Consider the following 24617-nt stretch of genomic DNA (forward strand, 5'->3'; position numbering starts at 1 on the left):
CCCCTGCAGCCTTCCTCCACGTGGCCATGAATTTCAGTTGCCGTGTCTAGTCAATCCAACAACAAACCGAAGCCCTACGTTGACGCAGCTTCTTCAGCTTGTGTCTTCTTGCTCGGCTTCCCCTAGCTCGACACCAACGAAATTCTCCAGCGAGTCTTTATCCTACGGCCCACGAATTGCTCTTCAAGCCTATCTCGCAATTGTCTTGGGTCAGCCCACAATCAGTTGCAAGTTTAGTCCATTATCAGCCCGTGAATTTCAGTCCAAAAAGTTTCGCAGTAGCCTAGCCTAGATTTGAAGCCCATCCTCGGCCCATTTTCAGCTCAGTTCAGCCCAAGAATTGAGCCCAGCAAGCTCGCATCTTCAGCCTGGAATCAGCCTAGTCTTAAAGCCCACTTGAAGTCCAAGAAGCAGGCCCAAGCCCATCAACCAAGCCCAGCAATTTGCTGTGGGTATGCAAGGCTTTGGGCTCGACCCGAGAGTTCATCGACACTACCGAAAATTCAAATTTCGGCTGCCGTTGCGCCATCGTCTTGGTGTACTGGTCTTCACTTTTAACAAGTGAGTTTTACTCACTAATCCCTTGTTAGTATGCTAATGATGCTTAGGGGTTGATTAGATTTAATTAAGTGTAATTAGGTTGATAGATTAGATTAGAATAATTAAATTAACGGCTTAATGATGCATGTTAGGTGATTGATTAGTATAATTAGCAAGTAGAGACGTACTCATATTTATTGAATGCATCTCGGGCTTTTCCCGATCTTTCTTGGCTTACAATGAGGTATTTTGGGCCTAAATTGAATTTTTAGTATTTATTTATTAAAATTTGAAATTAATTAATTAATTAATTATTTTTTTCGAAAATTAGGTAGGGATAGCCAATGACCAGAATTTTATGTTGATTGTCGTGGTGTAGTCCGTTTATTTAATTTAGCTTTATTTTATGCTGAAATGAATTAATTGTGATTATATGATTATTTTCCTGAATTAATTAAATTAGATAATTAATTGGAAAATAACTGGGTGTCAATTGACAGCACCAAAATATTTTGATGGACTACAGAAAATGGTGGGATTTGTGGAAATGAAATTATTATATTTTGGCTGAGGTCTACCGTGTACCCACACACGATATTTTATCGGAAATGATAAAAATGGTAATTTGATTGTTTGCTTGAAATGACATGTATACCAGCTTGATAACTCTACGGAGTATCTTGAGACAGTATGTTATGATCCATCGGCTCGGTGACTCTACAGATTATCTTGAGATAGTACGGTATGATATATTGGCTCGATAATTTTACATATCATCTTGAGACAATACGATATGATAAATTGTGTGTATACCGGCTCGATGACTCTATATGTTATCTTGAGACACAACAGTATGATTTACCGGCTCGGTGACTCTACAGATTATGATGAGATAGTACAGTATGATATACTGGCTCGATAATTCTACAGATCATCTTGAGACAGTACGGTATAATATTGATAACCGGCTCGATGACTCTCTTTGTCATCGCGAGATAGGACGGTACGATTTGACAGCTCGATGACTCTATATGTCATCTAGAGATAGGATATTATACTATCTACATATCACTTAGGTTGAGTAGTCTTGGATGTTGATAAGACTTATAGATAGTATGGAACGGGCTGACCAAAAAATGGTCGTGATGACATGTAATCGACTAGGTCAATTGATCAATAGTTTGATCGCAATTGATTGGGTGGTGTGATGCAATGTGTTCATGTATATTTGATATATTTACTGACTTGTAGGTAGGGATTGAGGCTAAGGTAAGTCCTTTGAACTGTGTTGTGCTTAGGCAGCCCTAAGGTGTATTGGCTTCTTAATCGGGTCTTAGGTGGTAGAACTTGTTGAGACATAGTCTCATCCCGATTGTGCGACAATATTTCAAGACCCTGATGAGGAACCTGAGGAGAAAGAACTTGAAGAGGAGGACCCTGAGGAAGAACTGGAGGAGGAGTCCGAGGAGGATCCCTAGGATGAGCCGAAGTATGACCTGGATGAGGACTAAGATCCCATCCAATTTTGGGAACCTTGTGTACTTGTGGATAAGTGTTAGATCAGACCTATGTTAATAGTATTGTAAAATACTATGAGGTGTGTTTGTATAAAAGTGTGGTTATGACTTTACAGTATGAAAAATATAGTCTTACTTTTCTATCCCATTATTTTGTTGTCTGGGGATTTATAACTGCTTCCGCATGTACTTATTTAAAATGAAAGGGTTGGCGATACTTAGTCTTGGGATATCGCATTTAAAATCGACCAAGCTAAAGGATGGGTGCGTCTTCGAGGATCGGGGCATGACAAGACATGTCACCAAGTGTCTAACGTGTCAGCAAGTGAAAGCACATCATTGCAAGCTAGGAGAACTTTTGCAACATCTCAAGATTCCCGAGTGGAAGTGGTAACATATCACAATGGATTTTGTGATGGGAATACCAAGGAGTCAGCGAGGTAATGATTCCATATGGGCTGTAGTTGATAGATTGACGAAGTCTACTCACTTCATTGCCGTACGAAAGGACTATGCATTAGATAGATATGCTGAGTTGTATGTGCAATAGATAGTTCGTCTTCATGGAGTGCCAGTGATGTTTACGTTAGATCGAGACTCGAAGTTCACCACTGCTTTCTAAAAGAGTTTATAGACTACCTTGGGAATGAAGCTGTAGTACAGTACAACCTATCATCCTCAAACGGATGGCTAGTCTGAGAGGACGATTTAAACCCTCGAGGATATGCTGCGAGCTTGCGTGTTATACTTCAAAGGAAGCTGTGAGGAACGGCTTCATCTAGTCGAGTTCGCCTACAACAACAGTTATCAACGAAGTATTCAGATGGTACCGTTTGTAGCGTTGTATAGCAGAGCGTACAGAACTCTAGTTTGTTGAAATGAAGTCGGAGAGAGGAAGATTACTGACCACATAGAGTCGCCAAAAAAGTTATGTAGATAAGTGTCGAAGACTATTGGAATTCCAAGTTGATGAACACGTCTTCCATAAAGTGTCACTAATGAGGGTTACTTCGCCCTTCGGCAAAAAAAGGGAAGCTAAGTCCAAGGTACGTCGGTCCCTTTGAAATTCTAGAACGAATAGAGACTCTGGCATATCTTCTTGCATTGCCACCAAGACTTGCTTAGGTGCATGATGTCTTCAACATGTTGATGTTGAGAAAGTATGAGCTTAACTCAACCCACGTGCTGAATTTTGAAGAATTAGATGTAGACGACAGAGTGTGTCGTACATGGAGAGACTAGTTTAGATCGTGGATTGAAAGGAGCAAGTGTTGCACAACAAGACAATCTCTTTGGTCAAAGAGGTCTGGCAACACCACGGAACATAAGATCTACATGGGAAAGCGAAGATTCGATGAGATGATAATACCCCACCTTTTTGAAGAAGAATTGTAATGGTTTAAATTTCGAGGACAAAATTTTTATTAGAAGGGAAAAATTGTGACATGCTGAATTTTCAACCCTGTTTTGATTAAATGAATTGAGCTTTTCATCAACGTGCCTCTGATCCTATTTCTCGGAGTTGATCACTCTCGAGTTAACTAATCTTTCAGGTGAAGCCGTTAAGGGATATAAACGCGACAAACTTGAGAATTCAATTACAAATCGACTCCTTGACCGTGATAATCAACAAGGGTCAATACGGCACTGTTATAATTGATTAAAGATCGGAGATAGGTCGATTCGATAGAAGCACGTTATTAAATTGTGGATGATTCCACCTAATTGCAAAATTCGTGTTGAACGGTACTGAACCGATTTTTCTATCGATTATGTACCCAGTACCCGTAATTGAAACTTTGAGATTTTTACGACAACCGAAAATTGCCTATGAGTCGGAGATGCACAAAATAATCGACCACGGGTCAAACATGCTAAAATCTCTAAAAACTACCTAGTAGGTTGGGTTGCGCCAAAATTCCGTCAAGCCCGAATTTTGGCGGAAAAATTAAAATCGACAAAATTAAATCAAGAAATTCGGATGGGCAAAATTGAGGGGCTTTTTGGCCTTCAAAATGAATTAGTTTGTGAAGAAAATTATGGAAATTGGTATGGGCAACCTCCTCCGCAATTTTGGCCCTCAAATTGGAGTTAATTGTGGAGAATTGAGAATAAATTAGAGAGAAATTCGTAGGGCTACTGCAATGGGCATTTTTAGCCTTCAATTTGGGTTTGTTTGTGAGGGAAATGTGGAGAAATCACCCATTAGAGGCTGCATGGACTTAAAAGGGCTGAAGACTTTGTGCAAAGTGTGATCATTGCTTAGATATTTGCCTTGGAAGCTCATTGGTGCATGCCTTGACCCTCTTGACCCTTGCCCCCCTCTTTCCCCTTATCCCCCTTAGTGTGCACACCCCCTCTAGCAAGACCTTGCTGCTTCTTCTTCTTCCTTTCTTCTTCTTTTCCATTTTCCTTCCGCTTAGCCCCTCCATCCTTGCTGCACGCCAAGCCACCAGTCCACCGTCGTTGCAGCCTTCTTGTGCCAACAACCTGACCAACTCTAGCTGTTGGTTGAGCCCAGCTGTGAGCCTGTCCCTAAGCCGACATCAACCTATGTCCACCGTGTCCAGCTCTAGCCTGACGCCAGCCCGCTCGAGCTGCCATCGACCACCCTTGGCTCGCTAACCCCCGCCTAGCCGCCAGCACCGCCACCACTCCATGTCCACCCTAGCCAGCATGCTCGTCCCCCGGTAGCCCCTCAGTTCAACCACCTCAAAATTGAAAGCCTAGCCTCTTCTGGCCCTCCTTTGGAGCTATCGTAAGCTTGGGATTTCATTTTCGTCGCTGTGAACCCATTTTCTTGCTAATCCGGTGAATTAACACCCTAATCTTAGATTAGGAAGTTAATTGCATTTAGTTAGGTGGATTATTGTTAATTAAGGATTTGTGGATTAGTTAGGCTTAATTAGGATTAAGGTTAATTTAGTTAGTGTAATTATTTAGTTATTTAGTTTAGTTAGATGATTAGGTGGTTAGGTTAATTTAGTTAGGGGTTAGTTAGATTATGTAGTTAGTTTAATTTTAGGTAGATAAATTTAATTAGTTCAATTAGGTTGGTTAGATTAGCCTATGTAGATTAATTAAGTGGTTTAATTTAAATAATTTGTAATTTATTTAATTAATTATAATTAGCACAAATGATATTGGGATAGCCAGTTATCAGAATTTTGCACTGATCGTCGTAGTTGTATTGAAGGGTGAAATTGATTGCTAATTTATGCAATTGAGTGTTTGATGATGATTTTTAATTATTATTGCAAAATATGATTTTATGGTATTTAATTAGAAAAATACCGGATGTCGAGTTTTGAGCCCAAAAATATTTTAGGTACTATATAAAATCGTGAAATTTTGAAATGGGAGAATATCATGCTTTATGGTTCGATTTGACTGTGTGACCACACACATTATTTTACCGGGTATTTTTAATACAAAGAAAATAGACCAAGTCCATTATTTGAAATGGAAGTATTTGAATTCAAAGCATGATGTTCTTGGCCAAGCATGGATGTGCATGTGATCGTTATCGAAACCCGTCACCCGATGAAAGTTGGGGGGCGATGCCTGATTAAGTTCAGATGCCCTTAACAACGAATGTCGGTCGCAGTGGAGGTTGGGCCGATGCTCTTCCGGGAATGCTGTATAGATGTAGACGTTGCCATACCAGACGAAGTGGGACGATGCCCGGTTATGCCAAATGATCGCCGACTGATGACTTGGCCGTGGCCGTTGGGTCATAAATAATTGGGATACACTTGAGTGATTGAGATAGCTGCGCCTAATTATAGGACGAAATTGTGTGGCATGGAATGTGACGTGTCATATCGATTTGGCCTAATAATTGGGACCCCTGTGATTAATTGATGAATGAATCGAAGTGTTTCAATTATTGAATGCAAATACCGTATGCATATGATATATGAGATGTACTAATGTGCAGGGAAGTACTGAGACAAGGTAAGTCCTTTATGGTGCATGTTTAGGCTACCTCTGGGTGAATTCTCGTTTTAATTGGGGTTTAAGGTGTAGACTCGCTGAGATTTATCTCACCCCGTCATGGTTTAAAATTTCTTAGGTTCTTATATGGAGGTGCACCACATTCGTTTTGGGTGGCCACGTGAGGTGGAGACCGAGTGTACCCTTCTCCCTATTCACAGGACCCCCTAGACCCATGAGCTTGTGGTGAGCATCATTTGAGTCGATGAGGGCCTACCTCAATGGTATCTCATTACTTCAAATCGTGGTTCCGTTACGAGCCTGATGGGGTTCGGAGGGCCCCTTGGATGATTTTGATGAGTCTGCCATCAATTCCGAGTAGGAGGAGGTACTCGACCCCGTCGTGAATGCCGATATTTTGAAAGATATCGTAGCAAACCAGGGGCCTGAGGTTGAAGGGCTCAGAGTAGAAATAAATGACCCTCTAGACATCAACATCCCATATGGTGTCGTAGTAGACCTGGATCCCAAGTAGGTAGGGTTTGGGGTAGGGTTAGCCTAGTAGCTTTTTTTTGGGTTTAGACTTCTGTATATAAACTTGATGTGTATACAAAGCATGTTTTGTGAAAATTGATTGTTTTGCTTTTCTATCCCATGTTTAATTGTTGTCTGAGATTTATTAATTCGCTTTTGCATATGTATAAAACGAATGAGTCGGCGACGCGTCCTGGGAACGTTGCAATTCTATCGACCATCGAGGGATGTTCGCGCGCTTGAGGTTTGGGGCGTGACCCGATATCTCTTTGCTCCATCTCCTTCACCAAATCTGTCATTGTAGGCATGTTCTTGGCTCTAGCAGATCCTGCAATTAAAGTGTTGTATGTCACCAAGGATGGGGAGTGACCTTTTAACTTCAGTTGATCAAATAAGCTGAAAGCTTTATCCCACTTCCCACAATTACAAAATCCGCTTATGAGCGTTATACGTAATCACGTCTGGATTTATACCGCTCCTTTCATCAAGTCCACCAACCTCTCGGCTTCCCAAACCCTTGAGTCACAATGCAGCCCCCGAATGAGAGTGTTGAATGTAACAACACTATACGCAATCCCTCGCTCGCGCATTTCATCGAACAGTTCGAAGGCTCTGTTCACATAACCTCCCTTGCAAAGCACATTGATCATGAGATTGCAAGTATGTACGCTCGGAACAACCCCGCTGAGCTTCATCTTTCGGTACAACTCGAGACCATCTCCCTTCATGCCTTTCCTCAAATACCCATCAATCACAACTCTGTAGGTGTTGCGTTTGGCGACTAAACCCAACTCGCTCATCTCGGAGAACAATTCTCCCGCCCTTTCGACGTGGCCGTGTTTGCAACAGCCGTCGATCAAGGCCGTGTACACGTAAGCCACTGGAGACCAGTTCATCTCCTTCAACTGAGCGCAAATCTTGAAACCCCGGTCCGAGCGACCGGCTTTGCAGCAGCCCTTCACCATGATCCCGAGGCTCCGCTCGTCGAGTATACCGACTTTGGCCCTGGAATCACTGAGCAGACGCCACGCCTCGTCGAACGAGCCTGACCGAACGAGAGAACTCAGCAGAGTGTTGAAGGCGCTCGGATAGGGAACGAGGCCATTTTTCACCATTTGGGTCAAAAATCATGGGCTCGCTCCGTTGATGGAGATTGCAAAAGGGCAAGAAGGATTGAATTGTATTAAGTTCTCGTTGGGTTGGGAGATGTGATCAACAAGAAGGCGTGGAGTGGCGGGGTTTCCATCATTGTTGGGCAACAGGGAGAGCTGGGCGGGTCTCTTCTCTCCCTGTCTTTCCCCTTTATATATGTTGGCAGGCTCACTTGCCAATTGTCATTCAAGTTGCCTCTGACTAAGAGTTGGGCATCTTTCATTAGCGTGGTGACAACTGCTTGATCCATGAAAAGTTAAACTCGTGCTATTGAAATGAAGTTACCAACCCATGTTAAGAATGTCATCAATCGGATCAAGGAAAATATTGTCCCGGCTGGCAGGCAATCTCGTCTCGTTCATTTGATGCAAACATCATGTTTGCAACCAAAACTGTCTGAATTAATCTCTCTCTCTCTCTCTCTCTCTCTCTCTCTCTCTCTCTCTCAACTCGCATGGTCTCATGTTTGTGCAACCTGATTCGAAAGCAGTCGATTTCTAACTTACTCGCAGGAGAAGGATTTTGGCTAATTCTTTGTCTGAATCAATAACTGCACCAATTTGAACATCATTCTGGACTGTAAAAAAATAATTGTTCTCTAACCCGATTTATTGTGCATGTTTGAACATGGTGTTCACAACCAAAGAAGTTTGCACACTGAGAGAAGCAAGAAAAATTTCAGAAACCAAGGGCTGAGTGGCCCTGAGGGAATTAGATGTGAACTGGCTTAAATGGGTCGTGCTTAGTCACATCGCAACTCAAATGTCAATTTGACGTCGGGGAACTCGCATACAGATCGGTGAAAGCAGCTTCATTGCCTGGACGTGAAAACACAATCTGCATTTCGAGTTCATAAAAAATTACACTTTGTAGAAGAGGCACCAAAAGAAAAAGTGTATTGTAATCTGCACCTGCGTTATTTTCAACTTGACGAGAGTGGAAGTAGTGCTATCTAAAAGAAGGAATTACCTGATAATTTCCGAGCGTGTGAGACTTAAAACCAGCTGCACAATAGTCAAAGTAGTACTCCCATGTCCTTATGAACTTTTCATTGAATCCCAGAGCTAATATTTTCCTACAAAAGGAGAAAGGGGTCACGAATGACCACAAAACCAGGAGAAATTATACCAAAGTCATTGCAGCATCACATCGCTTGTCACCTTTGTTTCTCCATGAAGTTCTTCCTCCAACATCGAAGTGTTTGGTAAAAATGGATTCCTATGTTGTCCACATGCTCCACACTGTGGTGGAAGATCTTTCAGTGAATAGATGAAGTGAAGAAGACAGAAATTTGTGCACTTGATGTTATGCAATTGTACCTGAGTCGAGACGCAGAGGCCATAGCTGATGTTATCCTGCTTAAGGAAGGCACACAGCACCCGGGAAAGATATATTCTTTTATGAAGTCTGAACTTCGCCTGTATTCCTCGTACCGCTCATCGGGTATGGAAGTGAACTAGTGAAATTTGACGTGCCATTTAACAGAAAAGTGTGAAAAAATAAGCACGTCTTTTAATTTTGAAACAATAATTCAAGCCGTAAATCCATTGTATGTCACATGCCTGTAGAACAAGAAGTCCGTCTTTGGCAAGCACCGATTCGCAACAGCTGAAGAACTCCTCCATGTATTCGTGGCCGACTGCTTCTATCATCTCGCTGTGAATTCATTCCATTAAGAGTCTTTTAAGCATCTTTTTGGTCTGTTTAGCCAGATTACAAATAGACAAAATGGCGAGAAACTCACCAGGAAATGATCCTGTCATATTTGTAGGCACTTGGCAATTGGCGATAATCACAAAGAATGAATTTGATGCTGTCCTGCAATGAAAAAATTACATACATTATCTCTCGTACTTTTGAATTAAGTTGTCAAGTACAAAATACTGGTAGATTGGGTACCTGAAGCCCTGCTTCTCTCACTCTTGATTTGGCATACTTCAATTGCTCTTTCGACAAAGTGATGCCAGTGTATTTGCATCCGGTTTGCCTAACAACTTCAATGGCCAAGCTTCCCCAACCGCAGCCGATTTCAAGAACTTCATGTGTCTTTTCAATTCTCGCCTACAATTTTTCTAGGCAGAGCATTAGTCACTGAACAGTCGAAGGTTAACCCGTCAAGCAGCCCCAAACTAACAGTAAGTAAAACATACCTTTTTAATCAAAAGAGAGATTTTTCTCATCTGTGCTGCCTTTAGGTCTTCACCAGCCATCTATCGAATTTTTCGACAGCACAACAATGCGTCATTATTTTGAGCCACTGGACTTTCATATGTGGATTTGTATTTACTTTTGCTTCTATATCACGTATTCAGCAGCAAAATTTCAAAACGGGGTTGTGGCTACTGACCTCGAATACCGCGCAGGAGTATGTCATAGTCTCATCCAAGAACAGTGAAAAAAGTTCATTACTCTGCAAACACGACAAAATGGAAAACAGCATTACAGAATACCGTATGTACAAGCACATTTTTGCTTTTTTTTTTTTTTTTTTTGGTAAAGAGCACATTTTTGCTTTTGATACCCATCAATGTTGAGAAACTGACAATGTATTCTGGTTCATTCTGTTCTCTTGAGAAAAGATTTGTAATAAAGTTTTTACCAGATCATAATGTTGGGAGATGTTCCTGCGAGCTTGAGTTAAAGTGTTTTGCCTCAAAACATGCTTGAAGAAGTACTTAGCCGAAGCAATACCAGCTGTTAATAACATCGGTGTCCACCAACCCCTTAATCAAATAGTTGCATACACTAGTTTAGTATATTTAATAATAAAATAAAAAGTCAAAAACATCTAGTTCCAACTATTAAAGTATTGAGTACCTTCTCTTACTCAATTTCGACATGGTAATATCGGAATCTCTGTTCGCTATGAGAATCTGTGACTTGCCATAATGTTGACAAGCGATTAAGCATTTGGTATGTATAGAAGGATACGGCATTAATAAAACGAAGTCTGTTTGACGAAGAAAATAACCTGAAAAAGATTTAGAAGACCTTTATTTTTGTCTACACAAGAAAAATCACCATTTATGTATGCATCTGCCAGGCCTAGATCGGCTTGAGTCATGACCTGAAGAACCAAAAATTCTTTATTAGGACACAAAAGGTCTCAGCACGAAAAAGCATAAACTAGGCCTTGTTTGTACAAGAGTCCTAAACAGTCTAATCCAAAGTGGGCTGAAGTCGCGTGTAAGTTGAGACAATACCTTCCAGTAAAACTCTGGACTATGGATCCTCAAAGTAACTGTTAGAGGACATCTTTTGTGGTTCCCTCAAAGGTAAACATCGTGCCTCCTTCCTCTAATAAACTGCCAATCCCGAAAGCATAATTATTGCTACCTGATTCTCAAAAATGTTCCTCTAAGCAGTAAGTCATTAAGAACATTCTGCATTTCCGAATATCATTTTGTTGACAAGTAAATTCGCAAATTCTGTTCTAAGATATTAATGAAAATGTGGGAGTGGACCACAATGCCACTTAACACTTCTGAGGATCTACAGATGAGAAGATGTTGACTATGACGCTGTATCAAAGCAACGACACTTAAAACACTTCTGAAGATCTGCAGAGAAAAGACAAGGAACTATGTACTCTACAAGACAATAGTTATCATGATAAGTACTAATATACTCACGTTACCAAGCCTGTAAAAATATAACGTCTGAGAAATCCAGTAACAAAAAAGCGTGCCCCAATTTCCTTGAGTGAAGGAACCATATGTCGAGGGTTATCAAGAAGAAAATGACTTTGTCCTATCACTCCATGTGCAGCAGCCATGCCTCCCTGCAAAGAAGTCCCCTAAGTTAAAATTAGCATATGCAACTTGCTCACACAGAGAGAGAGAGAGAGAGAGAGAGAGAGAGAGAGAGAGAGAGAGAGAGAGAGTCTATACCTTCAATCCATCCTCGTGGAATCCATATCCTGAAAGAAGAATAAGTGCTCAAGTTAGTCATAAAACATACAACTACGGTCCCCTGGAGACCTGAGTCCATACCAATAGATTCGAATTACAGCAACCTTATTAGCAAAGACCATCTCATCAATTTGGCCCAAGTGAGGACCTTCCTCTTCAAATTAAATTTCAAGAAAGATGGCAAGAACCTCGTAAGAATATTCTTTATTACATGCGTAGGAATATAATACTCTCAGTATTGCTAAAAAGCTGAGGTATAACAATCACTGGTGCATAGAAACTTTAACAGGCTCACCCTGGTATGCTCCACAGAACCAAATTCCTCTTTTTCCTTGGATCTCATGTAGCTGAAGCAAAGCTTTCGATGCAGCAACAGATGGAATTGGACTGCCAGAGCACCACTTAAGCAATGTGTGTTCCGGTTCATGTGAAGGATTGAGAGTCACAAGAAACGGAAAATCCTTCTGATCCAGGTTCTGCAAATATATACGGACCCAATTAATTAAAAGAGCATCGGTCACGCTGAAACTGGTCAGAACACAAAGGGAGTTCTAGAGGCTCAAACACTGGAAATGGTCAACATGTTGTGGAATGCACCTAACCATGCTGCTAAAATTTTAGCAGTCGTTAACAACTTATATGCATATCGACCTACCTGTTAACAACTTATATGCATATCGACCTACCTGATAAATTGGTTTATGTACTCCATGACAACTGCCAGTTTCACTTCTTTAATTTAAGGCGATATGTAGCATGCATTGCAGCATAATGCATCCTGAAGGGCACAGCTGAATTAGACATAGAATGAGCAAAGCGCATTTGCCACACCTGAAGCACATTGAGCCAGTATGTCAAGCATACTTTATTTTCAGCTCTTCCCAGAAAATTCCACGCACTCCACGCTGCTGAGTTTTTGGGCATGAAAGTTTTGTCATGATGAAGATAAATCTCACTGCCAATAGAAAAGTATATCAATGGTTTTGCATTCCGCAGTAGATATAGAAAGCAAAAAGAAGATTGCCATTCCTGAAATTTTAATTTTACTTCCCCCAAGCAGAAGGCTTAAAGCAAATGTAATGGACAACGACATCACCGTGACCATATTGTTCTGTACCACATCGACCAACTGTGCCTTTGTAGACAATTGGTTGTCCAGTAGTCGGTTTGCAGACAGTAGTCGTGACAATATCCGAGAATGTGCAAGCTACAGGCTAACCAATTATACCTGTAGGCATATTTGAATGCACCAAGTACTCTTGTCTCATCATAAGTTGCTTGGTCCCCCAACATTCTCAGAGCATCCGGTGCATGGACGGCTACGATACACTTGTCATATACTTCTTCAGAACCATCTCCAGTTAAGACAACGCATCCTGTTCAATCTCTTTCTGTTACCTGTTGGGGACTATAAGGATAAAAAAAAGTATATTTTCTTGATGATTCGTGAATATATCTACTGTGACAATTTGTTTATCATGTCCATATTGTTTGCTCTAGTTCCATGTCATGTGACAAAACGATGCCGAAAAAGACAAGACCTAAACCACAAGTACTTTACCCCCATCACTAGTGGAGATGGATCGCACTTCACAACTTGGTCTTATTTCACACCCTTTACTCTCGAGCACATCTCTGACCTGAATTCACAAATATTTACAGTTCAATTTGTAGGGTTTCCAGAGAGACAATTACGACCAAGCATGTCGAGCTTTCCATTTTGAACTATTATCATCACCTTATCAACATAAGAATGTGAGCGTCTTTGGACGGTAAGCCACTGATGGCAGCCAAAAACCTGCAAAGAAAGCAAGTAAAGTTAAACAAAGAGTGTTATGAGGACTGATCGATAGAGGTGGAAGGAAAGATTTGGCGATTGACTCATTGATATGAAATGCCACCAACTTAAGCAGCAGAGAATTCATTGGTAGGACAGCTGATTTGGGGAAACACAGTTTTATCATTTCCAATCAATCAGTAACCTTCTAGAGCCACATGAACTACCTGAAGCAGATGATGATTGCGGCAAAAGGACAGAACTGAGAAGGCTGAAAAGCTCAGGACTCCTTCCGAAGGGCAAGACCAGATTGAACTACAAATTGGGATCTGTAGGAATAGAAAATTAATTGGTAATTGCCATAGATCTACATTCTCCAAACAAGCGAAGGACAGACATTGTTATATGAGTAAAAGATCAAGGATATGACAGTGCAGTGATTCAACAATCTCACAAGGTAAGCCTTTTGAAATAATTCAGAGTAACCCTGTGACTTGATAAACTGTCCCAAAGTTTCACTGCGATCGATGTCCGGATTGCTCTCAAGTCCTTCTAGGTAACTGCAAAAATAAACAGGCATCAAACAGAGTGAATGCCTATGATTGTCCGGTTGTGCATACAAAAAGGATGCGAGAACTTGAAGATTGGCTTATACTTTATAATGCACTAGGCCCAACTTGTCACCTTGCGATGTCATGTACGATAATGCTACCTTTAGGATGAATATTCAACTTTTTTGAGAAAATTTGATATCCGATCATCTTACCTGCTATAAAATGCATAAAATGGCCTAGAGTATCCCCTTGAAAAATGACGTTATCATTGTTCAAACAGTTTAAAACCTCATGTCAAAAGTGTAGCATATTGCCTAAAGCTTAGGCTTCAAGAAATCACTCTCTTCACTGATATCAACCGTGACCAAGTCAGCTGGAAATAAAACTTCATTGATGACAATTCCTACCTATAGTGGGAAGTTCATTGGCAAGATTGCAAAAAAGATTAGCGGGAAATCTTGGGCATAAATGATTATGATCACTATCATTGTTTTGAGCTGCAATCAATTCAGAGAACTAGAGACAGAAATACAATAAACTTCCAATACGAGCACTAAAAGACTTGATTTACCTAAGGACATCCTCCTTAAATTTGATGATTTCTCTAAGCATTTGCCAGAAGTAAGGATTCAACACATTTGTCTTTTGGGCAAACAAACTCAAAAGACCATTTCTACTTCCCCATTCATAGCCTCGACCTTCGTCTAAGCTGACTGAGAATGACATATCCGATATCTCCATTTCCACTCCAAGACTCTCAAACAACTCCATCATATTAGGGTATGTAACCTGCAGGAGACCCTTAATTCGTGTTAGCATTAGAAGTTGCTCAAGACTAGTGATTCTTTATAGGGAAAATTACATTCTTTTTGAAGAAAATCACTTTTATGAGATGCCAAAGAACTATGAACTCAAAGTGACAGAATAAAGATCAATAGCTTCAACTCTTGTCACCGATGATGTTCGTTGAGTATTTGTGGTTATTTAAATCAATTTGTACTCTTATACAAGATTCGATGGTTAAACCTACTCATAGACATTTCAATGGCTGGCAAATTTTTTGGCAATGTGCCATTCTTGAGGGTAAAGAGCCGATCAATAGCATATTCATCATTGATATTATACATGATAATAAACAAATTCTATCCATGCATAAAATAGTACCGATCATTGAAAGTAGAAAGAAGGAAATTTTCAACTCCCTCATGCAACAAACTTAGGTTGCTTCTTTCCTCAGCGATTGAAATCGGATTGTCCAGGCCAACACATTTTTCGGCCTAGTGCCAATCTCTGGGTGGGAAAAGAACTAGATAGGCCATCGTTATGTAGACCGACCAAGATCAGATCTACTTATTTTTATTCTCAAATACAAATTGATCGAACCTTTCTATCTTTATGTCTGTATTCAGTTTGAGTATGGTGGTGCACGTTGCTTTAATCATGTAACACCTTCCTCTATAGTATAACTATCCACAAAGAAAGAAAGGGCGGTGCAATTTCTACTCTATTTTGGCTAAGATACTCTTTTTTTCCAATTAACTTACCAAAATACCTCCTCTCTCTCTTTCAATTTGTTATTTCCTTTTTTTTTTTTTATTAGGTTAACCCACAAAACTAAATTTATTTCTATCATCTCTCTTGTATTATTATTTTTACAATATAAATGTCAAATTAAACCAAACAGTATCATGCATCCTATTATCACTTTGCCTAGAGGAGGAGGTTGTTAAATTTAATATATGATCTCATATTTTTAATCAAAAAAGTTACACAGGAGGTTAGAAATTTCGAGATATAATGGCTTATAAAAATATAATTAATTGCCTATTTTTTTATCAAATAATTTGAAGGAAATTTAATTTTAAAGTTGAAAATTAAAATTCAATCTAATTATCTAACAGATTTTGACATTGTGGATTTTTTTGGGAATAAGTATGTAGGTTTTTAAAGTTAAACATCATTGTATTCTGTATATTTAAATATGAGCTAGAAAAGTTATTTGCACCTTTAGACTCTAATCAGATTTTTTCAAAGGAAAGTTTTAAACATACTTTAAAGTTTTGATCCACTTGATATAAGATTAAATCTACAATCGATATCAATTACTTTCTTCATTGTAGGAGTAGAATAGCAAGAAGTTTCTTTCTTTTTTCCCCCTCCTTTCTGTGCTTATGTTTTGCTAATATTTAGATATGATCTAAATATAAATATGTTTGACATTTGATCATGCTTATGAGAAATTAAACTTCTTTCATTTCCATTTTTATTAATATTGGCTAGATAATTGAATGATTTAATTTTTGACTTCGAAATATAATTTCGCTCATACTATTTGATAAAAAAAAAAAAGGCAATTAATTATGTGTTCATAAATTGTCACAAATAGAAATATCTTATGATTGAAAATATGAGACCATAGATTAAAATTGACAACATTCACTAGGCAAGGTGATAAAAAGATGCATGGTAAAATGATATTTTGTTGGTTGTACTGGACCATATATATTGTCAAAATGATAAGAGAGAGAGAGAGTTGATAAGTATAAAACCACTTTTGTGGATTAGCCTGATAAAAAAAACAATAAATTCAAGCGAGAGAGAGAGCGAGAGAGAGAGAGAGAGAGAGAGAGAGAGAGAGAGAGAGAGAGAGAGTATTTTAGTGAGTTAATTGGAAAAAAAAAAGGAGTGCCTTGGCTAAAATGGGGATGGAAATAGCACCAATATATACACGCGCGTGCGCAGGATTGTGTATCATGTTTGAATAAATCCTTTAAACCTCTTTATGCTGACAATGAAGTATCTAAAACTCTTGAATCACCCCATTGTTCCTAATTAAACGTGCCAATCTCCCTTCAACTGATAATAATCACGCAGATGCACAAATTCACTCTTTGAGATTATCCTCGTAATATAAGCATACTTAAATAGGTAAAATTAATATAATTTAATTTTTTTATTAACAAGATCCTCATGTAAATAGCTTGGCTATTCTAATTAACAAATAACTTCTAGGATTAATACAACAAAAAATCCAAAACTGATACACTTGTGACAAATTTATTATAAACTGATTTTTTTACAACAAAAATTCTAAACTGATATACTTTCAACAAATTTACCATAAATTTGTATACTTTTGACAAATTTGCTCTCTACTAGTTTGAGATTTTTGTAATATCAACCATAGTTTCTAATGCTTAGAACCATGATCTCAAAGTGACAAAATAACATATTAATGGCTTCAACTCTAGTTACTGATTACGTACGAAGCTGCATTAGTAGTTTTTATTTTATTTTATTCAATTTATACTTCTAGACAAGATTCAATGATTATAGCTACTCAAAGACTTTTCAATGGCCAACGAATTTTTGGATGCTGTGTAATGTCCTTGGGGTAAAAATCGATGAATAGTATATTCATCATTGATATTATTATACATGGTAATAATGGTGTGTTTAATAACAAAACTGCTTGGGATAATAATTTTCGCTCATAAATGATTTTTTTATTCAATTCCCAGGAATAATTTCTAAATTTTTGAAAGTGTTTAATAATTGTCCAAAATTTTTATTCTGAGATAGAAATGCATTTGGTAGGATTATTCATTTTTTTTTGTTTCTTTTAATTTTTAATAATTTTATTATATTTTTCTTGTTCTTTCTTTTCTCTTATTTTCTTTTTTTCTTTTCTGTTCTTCTTCCTCCTCCTTTGTGGCTAGTTGCTAGCCATAGTGGTGGCCAACGACGCTAGGCGAGCTCACCGAAGCCTCGCTAGGCCGGGATGAGGTTTGGCAAGCTCGAGTGGAGGCTCACCTGGCCGTAGTGAGACTTGGCCTCATTAGATCTAGGCAAGGCCGAGCCTTGTGGTGGCCTAACAAGGTCGAGCCTTGCTGGTGGCTGAGCTTGGGCCGACGAGCCTCTCCCAGCCACGGCAAGGCTCTAGCCGACAAGCCTCACCGTGGCTTGATGTCGCCGGGCTGACAATGCTTTGGCGAGGTTGCCGGCCTAATCTAGCTGGTTTCCTACTATGGCCAATCGAGGCCAGAAGGAAGAAGAAGAAAATGAAAGAGAAGAAAAGAGAAGAGAAAAGAAAAAAATTATTCTTGATTCAAGGAATTATTTCTAGGAGCAAGAAGCAACTTTCTTCCGTTTCTTGATTCTATTTCAAATTTATTTATGGGAACAAAAAAAAATGGATTTTTGTTTATAGGAAGAAAATTTTTACTAGACGGATTTTTGTTCTTTTTTTATTTCTAAGAATAAAAGAATAGAATGAGAATGTTATCATATAGGCCTTAAACAAATTCAATCTATGCATACAATAGTACCGATTATTGTAAGTAGAAAGAAAGAAATTTTCAACTCCCTAAGTTTCTACTTGTGCAACACGCTTAGATTGCTTGTTTCCTCAACGATAAAAACCAAACTCTCTGCGCTAATACATTTTCCGGCTCAGGCCCAAACTCATGGGTTGGAAAAGAACTGGATGGGCCATTGTTATGAAGCCCGACTAAGGCCAAATCTATTTATTTTTATTCTAAGTTGGAAACTGATTGGTCGATTAAGTATGGTTATGCACGTTGCTTTAGTCATGTAACTCCTTTCTTTATAGTACAACTATAAACATAAAGAAATCTCACTAAATAATAAACCAAATCTAACTAGACAAGAAACCGCTTTCTTCGTGTTCTAAACCTTGCTGGATTGGCAAGCCTAGGGAACTACCAAGGCCGCGATCGAGGTCTACTCCTACGCCCCAGGTCCAAAGTGCAACTAGTGAGAAATTATTACCGATATCTACCCAAAAAGAATTAGTGGGTTTTCATGCAAGTTTCTTGTGAATCCGACCTAAGTTTATTGAATGATCGCTGGTGGGTGAAACTAGTTGAGACTAGAGATCTCATTCGTGTTAGATTGGTCTTTCAATCCTATGTTTTTCTTATAAAACGAAACAATAATTCCATATCACAATCAATTCCACTCTATTCTCGTACTAAATCTACAATTAGAGTTTGTTTGATTGAACTTCTAAAGCCAATAGCTTTTTTCCCTTCAAGTAAAAGTAATATATTATACCAAATTTTGAATTGCTGTTGGAATGGCTCTTGAAACAAAAGAAAACCCACATCCTTATGTAAAGTCTTGTGAGTTGTATCAATATTCAAATGTGTGGCTTGGAAGTGATGGTATGATTTAGACATAGAAAGGACGTTAACCTTTTCTTAAATCAATTCGCAACCGTAGAAGATTCCTTCTACTATGGTGTTTCTTGTCTTTCTCCATGTGAACTTGACCATTCGACCAAAGAGAACAAGAGGGAGTTCTTTCAATGAACAAATTCATCACCTATTAAGATACTGTATGCCTTTTGGAAGTACATGCTTGTAGGTATTGAAATTTGCAGGGTTCTAGAGATAATTGAACAAAACAAGGAAGACCACCAATCATATGTTTCTTCTCATCACTTAGCTAGTGTTAAAATGGAAATAAATGTTATGGAGACTAATAGACAGCAGTATACCTCTCACGAAAACCATTAATATCTATCTTATGGTGCTCTGGTCTTTAGATAAAGTTTTCTAATACACGGCAAATGGAGAGTATACTTACAAAGTCAGCCCATCTTGTATTTAAGATTTGAGACAAAAGATGGGGAATATATATGCCACAAATGATCTATTTATGTCTTTGTTTTTTAATCATTGGATTACATTTGATGATTAATTTTCTAAAGTAGTTAGAAAGTTGGGTTTAAGAACAACTCTCTCTCTCTCTCTCTCTCTCTCTCTCTCTCTCTCTCTCTCTCTCTCTCTCTCTCTCTCTCTCTCTCTCTCTCTCTCTATATATATATATGTATATATGTGTATGTATATATTCAAACGAGCAAGACATGTTTAAATAATCATTTGAACATTTTCATATTGACAACGGAGTATCTGAAAAAGTCACCTCATTGTCCCTAGTTAAATATGCCTATCTCCCTTGAATTGATAATAATCATGAAAATGCACAAATACCCTGACTGAGACTATCCTCATAACATAAGTATACCTAAATAAGGAAACTTAATATAATTTGATATTTCAATAAGCGCGATCCTCGCGTAAATAGATTGGCTAGTGTAGTCAACAAAATAATTTCTAATGCTTAGAACGACACGTACATACACATGTTACTTGAAACAGAAAGTTTCTTTTTTTTTAAACATCATCATCCTTTACAATTCTTTTCAATATTAAATATTTGAATTAAAAAACTCCAAGAACTAAAATGAGACCCAATCATTTTCAGAGCCTCTAATATTTTTTTTTTGGCTGACGTTGCAGGGTGCATCCCCCGGCGCCTCTCAATCATTTTCAGGGCCTCTATTTTTCTATTCCTTGGCTGACGTTGCAGGGGTGCCCCCCCCCGGGCGGGCGGAAGCCCTTTTCTTTCAATCCTATGTTTCTTCTTATAAAACCAAATAAATAGTTCCATATCACAATCAATTCCACCCTATTCTCATGCTAAATCTACGATTAGAGTATGTTTGATTCAACTTCTAAAGCCAATAGCTTTTTCCCCTTCAAATAAAAGTAATATATTATTCCAATTTTTAAATTTCTCTTGATATGGCTTTTGGACCCAAAAAAAAAAACGAAAAAGAAAGATCCTTTCCTCAGTTGACATATGTAACTTCTTGTGACTTGTATCAATAGTCAAATGTGGAAGCGTGGAAGTGATAGTATGATTTATATATAAAAAAGACGTTGACCTCTTCTTAAATCAGTTTGCAACCATGGAAGATTCCTTTGACCATGCTGTTTGTCGTCTTTCTCGACATGAACTCAACTGTTCGACCAAAGAGGACAAGAGAAAGTTCTTTTAGTGAACAAATTCATCTAATATTCCATATGCCTTTTGGAATCATATGTTTGCGGATATTGAAATTTGCGTTGTTCTAGAGATAATTGAACAAAATAAGGAAGGCCATCAATCATATGTTTCTTCTTATCACTATGCCAGCATTAAAATGGAAATAAATGGTATGGAGGCTGATGGACAGCAGCATACCTCTCACGAAAACCATTAATATCTATCTTATGGTGCCTCAGTCTTAGGAAAAAGTTCTCCAATACACCACAAATGGAGAGTATACTTGTGAAATTAACCCATCTCATATTTAAGATTGGAGAAAAAGATGGGGAATATATATGCCACAAATAATGAATTTATGTCCTAGTTTTTTAATCATGGAATTACATTTGATGATTAAATTTCTAAAGTAGCTAGAAAGTTGAGTTCAGTAACAACACTATATACATATATATTCAAACAAGCAGGACATGTTCAAATAATGATTTGAACATTTTTATATTGACAATGATCACCTCATTGTCCCTAGTTAAATGTGCCAATCTCCCTTAAATTGATAATAATCATGCAAATACACAAATTCACTTACCGAGATTATCCTCATAACACAAGCATACATAAATAGGAAAACTTAATATAATTTGATATTTCAATAAGTGAGATTCTCGCGGATTATCCTCATAACACAAGCATACATAAATAGGAAAACTTAATATAATTTGATATTTCAATAAGTGAGATTCTCGCGTAAATAGATTGGCCAGTCCAATCAACAAAATAACTACCGATGCTTAGGACAACACGTACGTGCACGAGTTACTTGAAACAAAAAGTTTCTTGTTTTAGAGATCGCTATCATTTGCAATTCTTTTCAAAATTAAATACTTGAATAAAAAAAAAATCCAAGAACTAAAATGAGACCCAATCATTTTCAGAGCCTCTAATTTTGTTTTTATTGGCTAACGTTGCAGGGGTGGACCACCCCAGCTCTCCTGCGGAAGCCCTTTTCTTTCATTCCTATGTTTCTTCTTATAAAACCAAAAAATAGTTCCATATAACAATCCCCTCTATTGTCGTACTAAATCTACGATTAGAGTTTGTTTTTTTTCCTTGAAGTAAAAGTAATATATTATTCCAATTTTTAAATTGCTCTTGGAACGGCTCTTGGACCAAAAAAAAATCCTTATCCTTATCCTTAGTTTAAATATGTAACGTCTTGTGACTTGTATCAATATTCGAATGAGGTAACTTGGAATTGACAGTATGATTTACATATAGAAAGGACGTTAACCTCTTCTTAAATCAATTCGCAATCACAGAAGATTCCTTCCACCATGCAGTTTGTTGTCTTTCTTGACATGAACTCGACTGTTCGACCAGAAATGACAAAAGAGAGTTCTTTCAATGGACAAATTCATCACCTATTAATATTCCAGATGCCTTTTGGAATTGTATGTTTGTGAATATTGAATTTTGTATTAATCTAGAGATAATTGAACAAAAAAAGGAAGACCATCAACATATGTTTCTTCTTACCACTACGCTGGTATTAAAATGGAAATAAATGGTATGGAAACTGTGGGACGACAACATATGTCTCACGAAAACCCTTAATATCTATCTTATGGAGCTCTCATCTTTGGAAAAAGTTTTCCGATATATGGAAAACGGAGAGTATACTCGCAAAATCAGCCCATCTTGTATTTAAGATTAGAGAAAAAAGAATGCGAATATATATGCCGTAGAGAAGAAGAAGATTGAAATTAAACGTATGCATGTCGAGAAAGGCACTGTGACTTTCTAAACCTTAACGTGGCACGTTTAGAAAGTTACCTTTTTTAATGCCTATGCACCTCCCCAAAACCCCAACTTAGGGAAAAGAGGACGAGCAAGGGCGATTTGAGTAATAACGAAGAAGTCACTCTATCCGTCACCAGATGTTTGGCTCCTGACATGTACAACTAGATCTATGTTTTGCTCTGAGCAGAGAGGACTCAAAAAACAAAAACGACAAAAAAAAAAAATGGAGGAAATGCAGTGGAGATAATGGTGGGCAAAATGTAAAAGAAGAAGAGATCAACGGAAACGGAGAGTTGCAGACTCACAGGATTGAAGACCATGAAGCCGAGGTCCAGGTCGACACCGTTGAATGAGACGGTCTTGGCATGGCCGCCCAAGTAATCCTCCTTCTCATACACTACCACCTTCGCTCCTCCCCTCGCTGCTTCGTAGGCTGCCACGAGCCCGCTCACGCCACCCCCAATCACTCCCACTTTCATCTTCTTCCGAATATTTTCTCAATAGATACCCTAATCTTGATTCCAAAGAAAAAGGAGGAAAAGAGACAGTTTAATGAATGCCAATGCAACCTCCCGTCTAGGGTTAAGTTGAATTTTTTTTTTTTTTTGCAGTGATTAGGGGCCCTCGTGAAAACGCATGCAAGTGGAACGTGAGGCAAAACAAGAAAATGGATGATTTTTCGGAAAGGAATACACAATGCATAGGGAGTGCCGAAGAGGAGAAGAATGCAAGAACTTCCAGTAGATTTTCTTTCTTTCTGGGGACATGAATTCAAGAACTTCCAGTAGAGAAGAAGAATGCGCCAGAATTTTCTCTACTTTCTAGGCACATTCCCAGAGAACTTTGTCCCCAGAGAGAGCGAGAGATTAGAAGAAGACGAAAACGTTACCTTAAAAAGGTGTTGCGAGAGAATAGACTGGTGCTTGCACCCCCTCAAATATCTCCTACTACTGGTTCTATCACTCCCCAATGGCAGCTCTCATTCTTTTACTCTCTCTCTCTCATACACAATCTGTCAACTGCAAAGATAGGAAGACGAGCAACTTTAGAAAGAGAAAGAGCAAGAGCGATTTTTGATCTTACTTCACCCAGTTCAACTTGACACTGATGTAAAATGTTCGAATAAGTGCTCTATAACATAGAAATTATCAGTGCATCTGAAATTTTTTGAACTATTTGACTTAGGAGATCTCTTATATAAAGAGGTGTGCCCTCATAATAATCTGTTCTCATGCACAACTCTATGTTAAAATATATTGCAAGTTTGAGGTTGTCAAATAAATATAAAAAATTAAAGCGTGCGAGCTCGTCTCGATAAATAAAGTCCAAGTTGGACTTTTGTGATCATCAGCGTTTTTGTACGCTGGCCGGCCTCCCTTCATTAAATGCTCTGCATGCAAAAGGGCAAGGAAGAATGGAGACAAGGAAAGCAGCAGAAAGAATTTGCGTGTTTGACTCTCATGAAGCTACAATCATTGAAGTAAACATGCGCAAACTCTTCAGTTTCAAAAGAAAGACTTTCACTAGCGTCTCAATAAATGAAGAGGGGCCCTTTCTTGTTGGCCACACCCTGTAGCCAAAGTGAAGTGCAAAATTCTTGGCAAAGAATTTTGTTCTCATCTTGGAAAAGTGACGATAGTAGACCAAAGGGAAATAAATAATTGAAGGGAGAGGAAGGAAGGGCCCTGTGCAAGGACGGCCATAGTTTTCTTTAGAATAGTTGATTCTTTGTTCATCCAAGAGGGGGCCTTTGCAACTCGTTGAAGCAAAATGTCGACGATGATGATGATGATGATTCACGTCATGGAATGCCAAACTGACGGCAGCGATGATGATGATGATGGCAGCGATGACAATGATGGTAAGAGGAATATTTTTGTTTTATGTCATTGATTTGGCTGCTTTGATCGGACGTCAAGGTGCGTTTTTTTTTTTTTTTTTTTTTTTGTGAATTGATGAATATAAGTTGCATTTTCTATTGGCAAGTGGTATACTGTGCAGTTTCTAATTGGTATTGCTGAACGTCCTAGTGGTGGTCCCT

General features: G+C 38.5%; 2 protein-coding genes across 2 annotated transcripts; both read right to left on the reverse strand.

Moving 5' to 3' along the window:
- Window positions 1-4340: 4340 nt before the first annotated feature.
- On the reverse strand, window positions 4341-7642 carry LOC120287233 (pentatricopeptide repeat-containing protein At4g11690-like). The gene is made up of 3 exons (XM_039299960.1): window positions 7001-7642; window positions 6746-6940; window positions 4341-4592 (listed from the first exon to the last, which is right to left on the reverse strand). Exons 1-3 carry the CDS (start codon window positions 7640-7642, stop codon window positions 4341-4343), a joined length of 1089 nt encoding a protein of 362 aa, XP_039155894.1.
- Window positions 7643-8259: 617 nt separating this feature from the next.
- LOC120286844 lies at window positions 8260-23712 on the reverse strand. Its single transcript, XM_039299401.1, is given in 26 exon segments — window positions 8260-8516; window positions 8649-8754; window positions 8840-8920; window positions 8999-9135; window positions 9242-9335; window positions 9424-9497; window positions 9579-9740; window positions 9830-9889; window positions 10027-10089; window positions 10279-10402; window positions 10497-10552; window positions 10651-10746; window positions 10883-10941; window positions 10944-10984; window positions 11312-11460; window positions 11570-11598; window positions 11886-12066; window positions 12422-12545; window positions 12819-12966; window positions 13152-13230; window positions 13329-13388; window positions 13595-13696; window positions 13822-13927; window positions 14493-14710; window positions 22882-23090; window positions 23466-23712. Coding segments are annotated over 25 exon segments (2595 nt in total). The 5' UTR covers window positions 23056-23090; window positions 23466-23712; the 3' UTR covers window positions 8260-8444.
- Between the last annotated feature and the right edge of the window lie 905 nt (window positions 23713-24617).

Source organism: Eucalyptus grandis, chromosome 8 (genome assembly GCF_016545825.1).
Source record: "Eucalyptus grandis isolate ANBG69807.140 chromosome 8, ASM1654582v1, whole genome shotgun sequence".
Taxonomy (NCBI): Eukaryota; Viridiplantae; Streptophyta; class Magnoliopsida; order Myrtales; family Myrtaceae; genus Eucalyptus; species Eucalyptus grandis.